At 45.4% G+C, this 16,980-nt stretch overlaps 1 protein-coding gene across 1 annotated transcript in view; it reads right to left on the reverse strand.

Moving 5' to 3' along the window:
• LOC124805737 (vicilin-like seed storage protein At2g18540) overlaps positions 1–16,454 on the reverse strand; it is a 79,365-nt gene extending 62,911 nt beyond the window's left edge. The window contains exon 1 of the mRNA XM_047266306.1: positions 16,427–16,454. Coding sequence (XP_047122262.1) covers positions 16,427–16,454 — 28 coding nt within the window. The remainder of the gene's footprint in view (positions 1–16,426) is intronic.
• Positions 16,455–16,980: the final 526 nt, after the last annotated feature.

Genomic DNA, 16,980 nt, shown 5'->3' on the forward strand with positions numbered 1-16,980 from the left:
TAAACGATCAAGGGACTTATACTCCTGTATCTTTTTTTCTTTCTTATATACTGGGCAATCTGGTGAACATGGAGAATGACTACCATGACAATTTACACATACAGGAGGGGAACACAGGGACTCCCCTTGGAGTGGACGTCCAGTCACCACAGAGAGGGGCCTGTGAACAGCGGGACGACATGTGGCTAAAATGCAAGCACTTAAAACACCTCTTAGGAGGTGGGATGTACGGCTTCACATCACAGCGATAGACCATAATCTTAACTTTCTCAGGAAGGGTATCCCCTTCAGAGGCCAGGATAAAGGCACCAGTATCAATACGAGTATCTTTAGGACCCTTCTGAACACGCCGAACAAAGTGAACACCCCGCCGTCCGAGATTGTCCCGAAGTTCATCATCAGTTTGAAGAATGAGGTCCCTGTGAAAAATCACACCTTGTACCATATTTAGAGACTGGTGAGGGGTAATGGACACGGAAATTGTGCCAAGATGGGTACAGGCACGAAGGGCCGCAGATTGGGCAGCCGAAGCAGTTTTTATCAGCAACGAACCCGACCGCATCTTGCTCAGGGAGTCCACTTCGCCAAACTTGTCTTCAATGTGTTCCACAAAGAATAAAGGTTTGACACTGGTGAAAGTATCTCCATCAGTCCTGGTGCAAACTAGATAACGGGGGAAAGGTTTTGCCCCTAGACGACGGGCCTGACCCTCCTCCCAGGGGGTAGCCACGGAAGGGAAGGCCGAAGGGGCAAGAGAAGCAGCACTTGAGGAATCAGTACCACGCAGAGAGACGGCCGCAGAAGAGCGGCCAGAGTTTTGGACCCGTATGCGTTTCATCTGCATAGCGTCCGCCCTGATACCACCCACTCCGATCAGGGGCTCTCCTCACGGGCGCCACCCAGCCACAGCAAGGGCCGTCTGGCACGGCGGCCATTGCCGGGAGTTCCGATGCTCCAGGATGACGAGCAACCACTCCAAGGCATGCATGAGGTGGTCACAGCTCAGGTATCAGAAGTGTGATCCCTGTGTGTTCAGGGGGCTCAACCAAAAGGGTACATAGCGACCCCACCACACGGGCTGGCTACCGTGCTGGCTATGCACCCTAGCATCAGACAACAACGTAAAAGAGAAGGTGGAATGTACGAGGAGGGCGCGCGTCGGAGACACTAGGTAAGGTGCTCTTCCCCAAATGGCTCACACTACGGAAGAGAAATTTTGGAATGGAGGTCAAACCCCAGAGGGGGACCAAAGAATGCCAAAAGGAGGAGATGATTACGCAACAAAGCCGGAGTGTAAAACCAACAGAACCAGGAGGATAGCGGGGGCCAACATAAGCAAGGACACCAATAGAGGGAGAGGAGAGGGCGAGGGTAAGGAGTATGGAGGGGAAAGGAGGGGAAGGGAAGGAAATGCAGCCCGGGAGAGAAAGAAGACTGCAATGGCTCGGGGCCCCGTGCTCGCCACGCACGTATCCACAAAAGAGTTGTGGACCCCCTGGGGGGGGTCTGAAAACGGAAGGTTGACAGGACCTAGATGTAAGGAGGGCGGAAGAAACTCCTTACGTCGCCAAAAATTAACACAAACGGTCTTACTGGGAGAGAGACGGAAGCCGGTTTCTCCAAGAGTGGAGGCGATCGAGACATCCTTGAGACGTCGTTCAAGAAGGCTGGTCCGTTGAGAGCTGTAGTAGATCGCAAAATCGTCCACAAAGAGGGAGCCCGAGACATCAGGAAGGAGACAATCCATAATTGGATTTATGGCAATGGCTAACAGTACAACACTCAGCACGGAGCCCTGGGGTACCCCGTTTTCTTGGGAGAAAGTACGGGAGAGAGTAGTGTTCACCCGCACCCTAAATGTGCGCTCTGCCATAAATTCGCGAAGAAAAAGGGGCAGCCGACCTCGAAAGCCCCAAGAGAACAGTGTGCGGAGGATGCCTGTCCGCCAACAGGTATCGTATGCTCTCTCCAGATCAAAAAATATTGCTACTGTTTGGCGTTTCCGGAGGAAATTGTTCATGTAAGTGGAGAGAGCAACAAGATGGTCAACTGCAGAACGATGCTTTCGGAATCCGCATTGGGCAGGAGTTAAGACTGCGGGATTGCAGCCACCAAGCTAAATGGTAATTCACCATACGCTCCAAAACCTTACAGACACTACTCGTGAGAGAAATGGGGCGATAGCTAGAGGGGAGAAGTTTGTCCTTTCCAGGTTTCGGAACAGGAACGACGATAGTTTCCCGCCATCGTCTAGGAAAAGTACTGTCGGTCCAAATTCGATTATAAAGGCGAAGGAGGTAACGCAGACTATGGGTTGATAAATGCAGCAACATTTGGATGTGGATACCATCCGGTCCTGGGGCGGAGGAGCGAGAAGAAGAGAGTGCATGTTGGAGTTCCCACATGGAGGAAACAGTATTGTAGCTTTCGCGATTTTGAGAGGAGAAAGCAAGATGTCGCACTTCCGCTGCACGTTTCTTCGGGAGAAATGCTGGCGGGTAATTTGCAGAGCTCAAAATCTCAGCAAAGTGCTGACCCAATGAGTTAGAAATTGCGACGGGGTCCACTAATGTATCATGCGCGACAGTGAGCCCAGAGACCGGGGAGAAACTAGGCGCGCCTGAGAACCGTCTGAGACGACTCCAAACTTCCGAGGAGGAAGTGAAGGTGTTAAATGAGCTAATAAAGAATTTCCAGCTTGCCTTCTTGCTATCGCGGATGACACGACGGCATCGCGCACGGAACTGCTTATAGCGGATACAATTAGCCAAAGTAGGATGGTGGTGGAAAACGCGTAGAGCACGTCGCCGCTCACGTATTGCGTCACGGCATGCCTCGTTCCACCAACGAACTGGGGGGCTCCGGAACAATTCGGAGGTGCGTGGTATTGAACGTTCCGCAGCTGTATGAATAACGTCAGTAATGTGTTTGACCTCATCGTCGACGCTGGGAAAGTGACGGCCATCGAATGTCGCTAGACACGAAAAAAAGTGTCCAGTCGGCTTGGGCAAACTTCCAGCGTCGCGGGCGCATATATGGCAGTTGAGGCTGCAGTCTAAGGACACATGGAAAGTGGTCACTCGAGTGTGTATCATCAAGGGCGAACCATTCGAAGCGCCGAGCTAGCGGAACAGTACCGACCGCAAGGTCCAAATGAGATAAATTTGTCGTGGAGGCAGACAAAAATGTAGGGACCCCAGTGTTGAGGCAAACTAGATCTGCTTGGTGGAAGACGTCTAGCAATAGTGAGCCACGTGGACAAGGATGTGGAGATCCCCAAAGCGGGTGGTGGGCATTGAAGTCCCCAACCAGCAAATAGGGGGGTGGAAGCTGACCAAGAAGATGAAGGAGATCAGCTCGTGCCATTGGTGTGGACGATGGAATGTATACAGTACAAAGAGAGAACGTGTATCCAGAAAGGGAAAGACGGACGGCGACAGCTTGGAAGGAAGTGTTTAAGTGAATTGGGTGATAATGGAGAGTATCATGGAGAAGAATCATGAGTCCACCATGGGCTGGAGTGCCTTCAACAGAGGGGAGATCATATCGGACAGACTGAAAATGAGGGAGAACAAAGCGGTCATGGGGACGCAGCTTTGTTTCCTGAAGACAGAAGATGACCGGCGAGTAGGATCGTATGAGGACCGACAATTCATCCCGATTGGCTCGAATGCCGCGGATATTCCAGTGGATAATGGACATAGGGTGAACAGAAAATGTAGGAATGTGACCAAGGTCACTGTCAACTGAACGACTGCTCAGAGCTTGCGACCGACAGCATGGAATGGCATTTAGCCGAAGGCAGAAGATCCTGATCCATAGGTTGTTCAGGAGCAGCTCCTGCCACCAGCGATCGGCCGCCAGTAGTGCGCCTCGGCGACACTGAAGACGGCCGAGGGCGATTTCCACCAGGTGGTGCTGTAGATTGGACATGCCTTGGCGGAGAAGGAGAGGAACTGGGTTTCTTTGTAGCCTTCTTGGAAGTATGATGTTTAGATGGAGGAACCGATGGTTGGGAAGTTGCGGTACATAAAAACTCTTCACGAGTATGCTCTTTTTTCGAAATCTTGGAGTCTGACTTTTGGGCTCGAGATTTAGCAGAACCCGACGAAGGGTGAGCCATAGAGTGGGCAGGCGAAAGTGGTGAGGTTGTACGGGCGATCTTTGCGCTGGCCGATCTGACGCTAAAGGTGAGGTCGCAAGTCTGCATGGCCACCTTTGTTGGCCGAGGAGAAGCAAAGACAGTGCTGCATTTTCCTGTCTGAGGCACGGTGAGCTGTCGACTGGCGAATAATTTTTGAGCAGCAAAAGTCGACACCTTTTCCTTGACTGATTTCCTGGATGAGCTTTTCGTCTTTAAAAACGGGGCAATCTCGAGAGGAAGCAGCGTGGTCACCCATACAGTTGATGCAGCGAGGGGATGGAGGTGGACAAGCACCCTCAGGGGCCTCCTTGCCACACGTAACACATTTGGCCGGATTGGAACAGGACTGGCTGGTGTGATTGAACCGCTGACACCGATAGCAACGCGTAGGGTTTGGGACGTAACGGCGAACGGAAATTATCTCATAGCCTGCTTTGATTTTCGATGGGAGTTGAACTTTGTCAAATGTCAATAAGACAGTGCGGGTTGGAATGATGTTCGTGTCAACCCTTTTCATAACTATGAACAGTCGTTACGCCCTGGTCAGACAGGTAGTGCTGAATTTCTTCGTCAGACAATCCATCGAGGGAGCGCGTATGAACGACTCCACGCAAGGAATTTAAAGTACGGTGCGGTTCCACCCAGACAGGGAAGGTGTGTAGTAGTGAGGTACGCAGCAATTTTTGTGCCTGGAGGGCACTGTGTGTTTCTAACAACAGGGTGCCATTCCGTAATCTGGAACAAGACTTTACAGGACCTGCAATTGCGTCGACACCTTTCTGAATAATGGAAGGGTTGACCGTGGAGAAGTCGTGACCTTCGTCAGACCGAGAAACAACAAGGAACTGTGGCAACGATGGAAGAACTGTCTGTGGCTGAGACTCAGTGAACTTACGCTTGTGAGCAGACATAGTGGAAGGTGAGGAAACCATTGCGGAAGAATCCCCCATGATTACTGGCGTCTCCGATGGCGCGCTCCTCCCTTGTGGGGGCCCTCTCTGAGGGCACTCCCGCCTTAGGTGATTGTTCACACCTCAGGTCACACCTCCCGACGAACGGACGGAGGGAGCAATCGGCACTTTCGGAAGGTATCAGCTCGGGTAATCACCCCTCCCTGGGCATGGCCGTTACCAGGGGGTACGTACGTGTCCTACCTGTCTACCCGGGGTGGGGAATTACGCGTTACCCCGTCACCAGCTACGCATGGAAGTGCGTGGGTCGGCCTTCAGACATGCACAGGGAGGAAAAAAGAGAAAGGGAAACGGAAGAATAGGGGGTCTCAAACGCCGCAGCAGAGAAAAGGGCAAAGAGAAGAGGGAACGAAAAGAGGACAGAGGAAGGACGAAGACTTGCAAGTGTAGAAAGCAAGGAATTTTTAAGTTTCGATCGTCCATCTCTGGACGTAGGCACAAACCATACTCCCAGAGGGGGAGAAAGGGAAGGAAAGGGCCAGTGGTGAGGGGGGGGCGAAGATGGGGGACAGGGAAGGATGCGGAAAGGAAGGGTATGCAGCCCGGAAAGGAAGGAGGGCCACATTAGCTCGGGGTCCCGTGCTCGCTACGCACGTATCCACAAAAGAGTTGTGGACCCCCTGGGGGGGCCCCTGGAAATGTCTTACAATTTAAAATCTGGTTCCTGAATCTATGTCTTACCATCATATAATCTGAGACCTTCCAGTATCTCCAGGCTTCTTCCATGTATACAGCCTTCTTTTATGATTCTTGAACCAAGTGTTAGCTATGATTAAGTTATGCTCTGTGCAAAATTCTACTGGGCAGCTTCCTCTTTCATTCCTTAATCCCATTCCATATTCACCTACTTCATTTCCTTCTCTTCCTTTTCCTACTATCGAGTTCCATTCACCCATGAGAAATTTTCGTCTCCCCTCACTATGTGGATCATTCTTTTATCTCATCATTTCATCAATCTCTTCGTAATCTGCGGAGCTAGTTGACGAACTTTTATTACTGTGGTAGGCGTGGGCTTCGTATCTGTCTTGGCCACAACAATGCGTTCACTATACTGTCTGTAGTAGCTTACCCGCATTCCTATTTTCCTATTCATTATTAAACATACCCCTGCATTACCCCTCTTCGATGTTGTATTTGTAACCCTGTATTCACCTAACCGGAAGTCTTTCTCCTCCTGCCACCGAACCTTGCTAATTCCCACTGTATCTAACTTTAACCAACCGATTTCCCTTTTTAAATTTTCCAACCTACCTGCCCAATTAAGGGATCTCACATTCCACACTCCGATCCGTAGAACGCCAGTTTCCTTTCTCCTGATAACGTCCTCCTGAGTAGTCCCCGCCCGGAGATCCGAATGGGGGACTATACCTCCGGAATATTTTACCCAAGAGGACGCCATCATTTATCCATACAGTAAAGCTGCATGCCCTCGGGAAAAATTACGGCCGTAGTGTCCCCTTTCTTTCAGCCGTTCGCAGTACCAGCTCAGCAAGGCCGTTTTGGTTAGGGTTACAAGGCCAGATCAGTCAATCATCCAGACTGTTGCCCCTGTAACTACTGAAAAAGCTGCTGCCCCTGTTCAGGAACCACTCGTTTGTCTGGCCTCTTAACAGATGCGCCTCCGTTGCGGTTGCACCTACGGTACGGCTATCTGTATTGCTGAGGCACACAAGCCTCTCCAACAGCAAGGTCCATGGTTCATGGGGGTTTAAATAAACGTATGTACATATATTCTGTGTGAATGAACTGTGTGTAGTGCTATTTTAACATGTTTTATGGAATTTTCTTAAAAAATTATTGGATAACTATTTTTAACACAGATCTTTTTCCAGTCTTTTGAACTGTAAAGATGTTAATACTTGTTACACCGGTGTTCTAATTGATTATATCCATTTTTTATTGAAGTTACATTATCGTGCAGTAAGTACACTGAAGAGCCAAAGAAACTGGTATAGGCATGCGTTTTCAAATACAGAGAGATGTAAATAGGGAAAAGACAGCTCTGCGTTCGGCAACGCCAATGTAAGACTGTGTGTGTGTGTGTGTGTGTGTGTGTGTGTGTGTGTGTGTGTGTGTGTGTGTGTGTGCCGGAATTGTTAGAACGGTTAATGCTGCCACAATGGCACATTATGAAGATTTAAGTGAGCGTTGGGACACAGCATCTCTAAGGTATCGATGAAGTGGGGATTGTCCCGTACGACCATTTCATTTCACGAGTGTACTATGAATATCAGGAATCCGGTGAAACATCAAATCTCAGACATCGATGTGGCTCGGAAGAAAGTCCTGCAAGAACGCGACCAACGTCGACTGAAGAGAATCGTTCAACGTGCAGAAGCGCAACCCTTCCGCAAATTGCTGCAGATTTCAATGCCGGGCGATCAACAAGTGTCGGCGTGCAAACCACTCAACGAAACATCGATATGGGCTTTCGGAGCCGAAGGTCCACTCGTGTACCAATGATGACTGCACGACAAGAAGCTTTACGCCTCGCCTGGGTCCATCAACACAGGCGTTTTATTTGATTGGAAACATGGGTCGGACTAGTCGTTTCAAATTGTATCGAGCAGACGGACGTGTACGTATATGGAGAACCTAGTGAACCCATGGACCCTGCATGTCACCAGGGGACTGTTCAAGCTGGTGGAGGCTTGTGCAGTTGGTGTGACATAGGACCCCCGAAACGTTTAGATAAGACTGACAGGTGACATACGTCAGCATCCTGTCTGATCACCTGCAGCCATTTATGTCCATTGTGCATTCCGAGCGACTTGTGCGCTTACAGCAGGGCAATGCAACACCACAGGTCGAGATTTTCTGCTGAGTGGCTCCAGGAGCACTCTTCTGAGATTTCCACCCCCTCGTACTCATTCGTGTTTATGGAGAGCCCTGCAGGATTCATGGTGTCATTTCTCTCCAGCACTACTTCAGGCATTAGTCAAGTCCATTTCACGTCGTGTTGCGGCACTTCTGCGTGCTCGCAGGGTCCATACACAATATTAGGCAGATTTACCAGTTTCTATGGCTGTTTGGTGGTGTATATATGTACAGTGCGATTTTATTCTGATCTATTACTGTCCTTCTGATCCCTTTGTCCACCCCGCAGGAGGAGGCTGATGACTTGCAACACTCCTCCCCCCACACCATTTATTTCCAGTTCGTAACTAATACGTGTACGAAATTTGTTGAATTCACGCCAGCCGTTTAGGATGAGATTTTTACGTGAGACATTGCCCATGTACACCAACGTCAAATATATTTAACATATTTAACGTATTTCACATATTTGTACATACATTTCACCTCTAGCAAATTTCGGCCCACAGTTAATTTCACACAGCTCAGTGTTTGTGACTTCTCTGCTGAACTATGTATCTGACTGATGCAGTTTTACTGGTACATTCAAATTTATATATGGGTACCATCTAAAATACATCGCAAGAAGTACGTGGTAAAGAACTAATGCATTATAACGCCATGCTCCATGTGGTAGCTTTACTGCATGAACGGTGAAAATTTAGGTAGAACTTTTTCCTTTCATCATTTTATGAAAGTTGTCAGTTTCGTAAAAGTTTCAAATTGTGTAAAATTTGTTTCACGTGACTAAGTTCTCTCATTCTCAAATACTGGATGAATAAATTATAGGTATTCAGGCGTTCTGGGCTACGCCAGTTTTTGACCCCCACCCCTTTGATACGCAAGTAAGTGATAGAATGAAAGAGGGCGACGGTGGTTTGCTTTTACCAGCACACCCAAACAGCCGCGACATCAACGGATGTGCAGTTCATCTACACATTGGTCCAACATCGGTAAATGTTACGAAAAGCTTCAAAAAGGGTATAGAAGATAAAGACGTAAGCGTCCACTACAATTCCCCGAAGTGGCAGCTGCTAGTAGTTCCTAGCGTTATCAAACCGATGGCAGCACTTGTCACATCTGAAGGTAATCGGCTTGCCCCACATACTGTTTTACCTTCCTCTCCCCTGCTTCGAAAAGCCCATGCCAAATCCGCTTTCAGAACCGCAAACAGTACAAGAAACTTCACATGAGTGTCGTATGAAGACAGCATTACAGCTTAAATGGTGTAAGTTAAGGGATGAGCTTTAAGAGACTACGTAGAAGTTTACTAGATCTGAGGAAACCGATTCGAAATTTAAATAGCTTTTGCTGCACCTAGCGCATAGAGCAGGTGAGGTGGACCCGAACAAATCAAGGTTTGGGTCTTTTGGCTGTCACATTCAAGATTGTGAAACTCTTCTGAACAGCTTAGAACAGAATGACCATCTAATTTATGACCACACATGATTCATGAAATGTCGATCGTTTACACAACGTATGGAACCAGGAGACCATGGCTGATGCATCAGCACAATTATCTTTGTGGACTTTAAAAAGGCTTCCATCTAACGAGAGGTTCACGCAAGCAGGAATATCAGGGAACTACACCAGACTGACGAGTAAAATTCGATAGTCACGTCTGAGTCTTGGTATACGTTTATATTTTCAAGTACGACACTATATCTGCCTTGCTTAGTTCTGGACGAATTTATAAGATACTAGAAAAAAATGTAATAAATTATGAATTTTAAGTCAATGTTAAATGCTCAGCATTGAACAGTTATCACTATGTCTAAAGAAACTGGGTAGATGGCGTAGAATAAACAAGGGACATTCAAGATAAGCCACAAAGCAGACACGATATGATTATCCCTAAGTGGGCTGTTGCTGAACATTATGAATTTTGGTACTGTGTGTATTGCAGTGGATCATTTTGCCCTTTAGTATGTAAGGCGGTTTCTATATACCTTACACGGAAAAATCTGAATCCAAACAAAAATTCGACTGAAGACGAAATGTGACGATTTTACAGGAATCTTTCACATATCTTTTGAAAGATCGTAATGCCACCAGAGTTTCACAGTGACGTTGATTTAGAGAAGGCATCAAAGTTCAAAAGGCATTCATACTCGCATGGAACCATTACACCAAAAACTTCGTATCGCAGAAAGCAAAACGGACATGCCAACTTTTTCTGGAAGCACTATGATATGCATCACATACCACAGCACTTTAAGGCCACTCCAATGTTGCACAAATCGAGGAACACGGGCGGAAAATTATGACCCACTGCAACAATATGAAATGTGGAAGTTAACATCTACCTATTCAAATTTATATGCTACTATACGTCCACTAACGATGCGGAAGAGAAGCATAGTATTGTAAGAACACGTATACGAAAGTGACACAGCAGACTCACCAAATGGAAGTTTCTCTTAAAGACGCAGCTTGATACCAAAATTAGACTGGACTTTTTTCAAGAACTTCAGCTATCTATATGGGCAGCCTCAGGCAGACATTTGCTGTCCATGTGAAGAGTTAAAAGTGATGTTTTGGTCTCCACGACTCAATGACAGTAGAAAGACTCTCAGAACTTTACGATACACCAGCGCCGAAGTAGAAAATTTTAGTCTGCTCTCGCCGACGAAAAATCAGATGAATCCAAGGGAGAACGCATGTTAATCCCCGTATTTAATTACATGCAAAATATTAGCCCACCAAAAGTACCAGTACAGGATCTATTGTCTCCAAGACCTCATTCTGCGTTCCCTACATTCATGAAAAAAGAAGTTATATATACAGGGTGTTACAAAAAGGTACGGCCAAACTTTCAGGAAACATTCCTCACACACAAAGAAAAGATGTTATGTGGACATGTGTCCGGAAACGCTTAATTTCCATGTTAGAGCTCATTTTAGTTTCGTCATTTAGTTTCGTCCTCGATTCACCGCCATGATTTCATACGGGATGCTCTGCATGTGCTGCTATAACATGTGCCTTTACAAATACGACACATGTGGTTCATGCGCGATGGAGCTCCTGCACATTTCAGTCGAACTGTTCGTACGCTTCTCAACAGCAAATTCGGTGACCGATGGATTGGTAGAGTCGGATCAATTCCATGGCCTCCATGCTCTCCTGACCTCAACCCTCTTGACTTTCATTTATGAGAGCATTTGAAAGCTCTTGTCTACGCAAGTCCGGTACCAAATGTAGAGACTCTTCGTGCTCGTATTGTGGACGGCTGTGATACAATACGCCATTCTCCAGGGCTGCATCAGCGCATCAGGGATTCCATGCGACGGAGGGTGGTTGCATGTATCCTCGCTAACGGAGGACATTTTGAACATTTCCTGTAACAAAGTGTTTGAAGCCACGCTGGTACGTTCTGTAGCTGCGTGTTTCCATTCCATGATTAGTGTGATTTGAAGGGAAGTAATAAAATGAGCTCTAACATGGAAAGTAAGCGTTTCCGGACACATGTCCACATAACATTTTCTTTCTTTGTGTGTGAGGAATGTTTCCTGAGAGTCTGGCCGTACCTTTTTGTAACACCCTGTACACACACACACAATATATATATATGATGAAGTGATGGATTCTGGACGTGTCCTTATTCAACAGTATTTCCTAGGGAGTCTACGAAGGTTTTTACCGTGCGATAGAGACTATCACTTCGAAGAAGCTTCGGCAGAATGACAGGACATTCACTGTTCATCAAGTAGCACATTCTACAAGGTGGCACAAAACATGGATAATTTATAATTACAGAAGATAATGCTGGTGAACAAAATACTTTAACAGGTAGACATTTTCTGAACTAACAAGGAAGAAGCCGAGCTGCGACATTTTTTGCAACCAGCAGTTTCACTTTGTGTACTCGAGTGACAGAGTTGGGCATCAACGGGTTACTGAGACATTCTTCATGTCACATCAGCGAGAATCTGTACCTCCTGCAACAAGCCCTGCCTGCCCAGCGGGACTAGTTTCAATTAAAATGCAAAAATTCCAGACTTAGAAAAGATACAGCAATACATTCCACGTGAGCATATGCAATTCTGTGGCTTAGAGCCATTTTTGTAACAATTCACTGGTGTGGCTAAATATTAACGTTTTGTTTGTCTTACGAGACCAATTTATTCTTAAAGGGCAGATATTTTCACATTTTAGATGTCCATAACATTTTATTCATGTAAGATGTTTACATCAATCAGTGGCACCTATACTAGTTCACATGACCAGGCATTTCCTGGTATTTTTCTTCTGAAAGTTTAATTTCACAGTAAGTTGTTACCTTGACTTACATCCTTTTAAAAAGTTATTTATTTCGCAGGCATGTTGGTATACATCCCATAGTGATCTGAAGCGGTTGAAACGCCAGAGCACAAGTAGTTTAACACCCACAAAATTTGCAGCCACAGCAACAAGCAGGTCTCTACAGCACGAACAGGCACTAAAATGCCGCTCTCAGCTGTGGAATGGATGTATAGTTCCATGTTCAGTTACCCATAATTTTCCCTTCTTACGCCATTCGCAAATGGCACAGGTGTAATGACTGTAATTATAATTTTTGCGTTTTTGTCGCTACCCGAAGTGAGCAGGTAGGTGCAGTCCTTTGAATCTTCTCTCCCATTAAGTACCCTGCACGCACCAATTTATCGACCGACGGACAGTTCAATTTCACAGCACTACACGCGTTACAGCTGGCTGCACTCAGCCATTACAGCACCGCCATGTAACTATCTTAAGTTCACTGAGAGTCTTAGGAGATTCCTTTCGTTTTACCCTTTGGGTTTGCCTTTTACGGCCTCAGAGATAAGGCCAAGAAGAGACGAGTGAATGCTATTGGCAAAGAAGTGGCTAATACAAGGAAAAAATTCACCTACGTTCTGTTAAACTTTACCTGATGATTTTTGTAATTATCAAAGAACGGATAGATCACACATTTCGGAACCGCTGAATAATCTTGACGACAAAGAATAGAAGTGAGAGTTCGTTAGCTACGAAGAGAGACTTGGCTACGATATGATTTCTAGCCACTGACAGAAGTAAGAGGACACCAAATTCAGTGCCGTTTTATCCCACAATATTAACTAAAATGATTCCTGCAGTCTGCATCGTGATTTATAGTTAACTGAGGATATACGTCGTGGTTAAACGAACGTTCATGTAAACGGTAATTTACATATGTAACATAAAAGATAAGATGAGCTGTAGGTTTGAGAAACTTAAAATTCGAGGAAGACCACACATGGTGTTCATGCTGTCATAACAACAGATGCTTAATAAATGAAGCATTTAGCAACTGTTACATCTCTAAAGTATCCCACATATTACTCTTCATAGCAGAGGGTTTGGATAGATGCTGGAGTTGAAAACTTATAACAATGAAGGACGTCTACTCTGAATTAATGCCCACTGCATGGCGATATTTAGTTTTTTTTTTGTTTCCGGCAGATATCTGAAATAAAACCTGAAAACAAACAGGTCAATGGACTTATTCCCTCCGTCACTCGAAACCACTATATCTATAATGCTACACATTGCACGTCGTTTGCCACAAACATCTGCAGTCTAAATTTCTCCAGAAACTTAAGGTTTCATCTGCCTCGCACACTCACGTATATTAGAACAGCATTTAAACCCGCGCGCAGTGACCGAAGATTATTGTATGAAGGTTGGTACAATAGCACGACACGCGAAAATTAGTTTGGGGGAGTGGTAGCTGGAGGGAAGGGGGGGGGGGGGCGGCTGTCGCGTGGCCCTACCCGATCGATATCCCGACAAGGAATGTTCGATGGTCGGTCGATACGTGTGTAGGTTCCTTTACACCAAACTACAAAGCGTCAGATATTGAGGAAAACTCAATTTTATCCAAAGAGCTTTTTAACAGCCTCCAATTATACGTTCTTTAGATTATACCAATAAATATGACTAGAAGCTTACCATTTCCGCAGCTAAATTTATGTAATCGTTCAAACTCGCTCTAGACATAAGTCTAGAGATATTTCAAAGTTAACTGATCCGCGTTACAAATCGCCGACCGTGCAGTCAAACGTGTCTGATATTTTCGGTTATTTACGCGAAAGACACTTATAGATGTCTGCTTTTGTCAATCTTTGCAGCAGGCACTGGAGTCCCAAAAGTCGGCACCTAGCAATGGCGATGTCACCTCGCTGTATACAATTACATCGTATGCGAACAGCCTCAGGCAGTTTCTACGGGACGTATTTTGAGACGAAGAGCAGTACCTTTAGACAAATGTTTACAGCTCAAAGCAAATTTACACAAATGCGATGTCATCTATCGTTTATGGACCCACAGAATTCGTTTTCATTTAGTAGTACACTGAATTTGGGTGAAAACGTATCAAATGACTTCGAAAATCGTTGCTCCTGCGTGCACTAATTCAAATTTTTGCACAAAAGGATTTAAATCCATTCAGGTATCAGATGTTCCTAATTAATGGTATTACAATAACTAATGAAAAGGGATTATTAATGTAAGGGCTTTAAAAATTGTCATTTTTATATGCAATGCACGATTAAAAACAAAGATGCGCGTGCAGTATCCAGATTGACGAATCAAGTCCCATGCTTGAGATATAATCGACGATTGCTACTCATGATTTTTTTTCTTTCTGGACATATCGCCATTTGCACAAACGTCACAGAAGAATTCTTATGTAACAAAAAAAAAAAAAAAAAAAAAAAAGCGTTTTGGATCGGAATCAAGGTTCTCCAACGTTGTTACAGATGAGCTATTACTTTATACTAATCCAGAATCAAAATAGCCAATTCTGTGGCGCCATTCAACTTCGCCAAATCCTAAAATAATTCAATCCTACAAGTGTTTCAAATCGGCTCCTGTTTTCTGGGTCAACAACTACGGTTGGTGTGGTTTGAAAAACCATACCGGGGCGCGCGATTCAAAATCTGCGCGGGAAACTCGCGCAATATAGTCCATACGAAGCACGCCCACACACCACTTCCCGTACCAGACATAAGATTCAACGTCTCCTTTCGGAACGTTTCAGCCACCGACGTAACAACGATCGGTTACCTTTTATTGTGCTTTGAACAACAGCTGAACTCTAGCGTTGGCAGCAGCCCTCTCTTACTACTAAAACTGGCTGAACTTAAGGATTACACCTCCCCAGTGCAATGAAACCTTTGTACAATTGGCACTCTCCCATCGATGGATATCCGCTCTACCTAAATTCTGTCACTCCCTCCGAATCCTCGATCGTGAGGCAATTCTCCCTTTCCGCATCTTTTTACCTTCCCCACATGGATCCATCTCAAATTCCAACCTCTTCTCCACACATCACCTTGAATAACCTACTACATACGCCAACTCCAATAAATCATTTTTCTCCAGTTTCCATTTCTTGTACGCCGCTGCAGCTGGGATGTACCGACATTACACCAAGCTTACAACCCCACACCGTCTTCCAAAGAAGCCTCCATTTTGCAGACGAAATCCGTCCCGATATTTACTCGTCGTACATACTACAACTCCACCCCACTCATTCCTCCTCCATGGACTCGCGCTTTCCCATTCAAAAACCATCTTTCGCTACCCCTTTTGATATTGCGGCCTACCCTCAACCCCAACGACTACTTATTTCCAGACTTTGGAATACACACCCCCAACAAACCTCCGTCAATGATACCTACTGGACCCCTGTATTTCTATACACAACTTGCTAAAAAAAAAAAAAACCTGATTTTCCATCACACAGCCGCCATAAAGAACGTTTACAAACTTTTAAACGTACGATTTTATTTTGTTAGTTCTGTTTTCAACAACGAAGAAAAAGTTTTTTTATACAATTAAAACAGTTTGATCCACCCTTTCACAAATTTTAAAATCATATGTACATATTTCAGCTTTCATCTTTTTTTTATAGTATTTGTTTTACACTCAGTCGCAATCAGACAGTTCATAAATAGTTGATATTACATTTAATAATTTTCAAAGCCGATTACTTATGGGTCGTGGAACGTGAATATTTTTTTAAGACGTTTCGCATTTCGTGATTAATCGGATCTAAAGATTAAATGCGATCAGAATTGATTACCAAGTGACTATTTTTAACTCAGACTATCGTAATAAATATTAAAATAGCTGTCGCGTCTCTCTTGACACTATGTCATTGTGTCGTTTGGGAGAACAGCGGCAGCTCCTACTGCTGACAGCACACTCCCTGTCCATATGAAACGATGGGGATAGGTGGGAGAATATTCTCTGCCTTTAATTACTGCCTACGTTATCACTTCCAACGATGCCTCTCCCCAACACATTAGGAACGATACATAGGGTTCCAAGATAAGCTGACAGTTTGTAGTTAAACGAAATGCAATATCGGAAGCATTTAGCTAACACTTTTTGTCTGAAATCTTCAAGCTGAAAAGTCTGCAATGATGCGCAACCCGCTAGTTCTCACTTTTTAAAAAAGCCTACCCACCTCCCATTTCCTCAAGTGCGTACTCCATGTCTTCTGCCTCTGCAGGGAGGGGTCGCTGTCTACCAGACCTGCTTCGTCTGCCTGCCTGCTGTTTACTCCACGGCGATGGTCAACGCCGACCGCCGTAGGGGCACGTCACCAGCAGAAATCAAAGATCATTACACGAGCGGGGCAAACATTGCAGCTGAGCAAAGACACTCGCTGATGTCTTCTCAAAGTGTCTACATAAGCAACTGCAGCCTGAGTATGATCAAGCACTTTGAGCAAACTTACTTGACTATCTATCGGGTATTAGCGCGCAAGTATTCGGACTGTTCTATCTGTTTCTGGTTTGAACAATTTTCACTCATGCAAACTCTTGCAAGTATATCAACGTGCACATTCGTGACCGTCTGAACCCTCAATGAGTAGGCTTGAACAAGCAAACATCAACTGTGGGGCGAATTCCTCAGCGGCACTATGTTGAGCGATATGAAACCAACCAGTCGTAAATTACTGGAAAACTTGATTTGAGTATATGAGAACAATCCCAGTTTCAGAAGCATTATTGGAAT

Source organism: Schistocerca piceifrons, chromosome 7 (assembly GCF_021461385.2).
Source record: "Schistocerca piceifrons isolate TAMUIC-IGC-003096 chromosome 7, iqSchPice1.1, whole genome shotgun sequence".
Lineage (NCBI taxonomy): Eukaryota > Metazoa > Arthropoda > Insecta > Orthoptera > Acrididae > Schistocerca > Schistocerca piceifrons.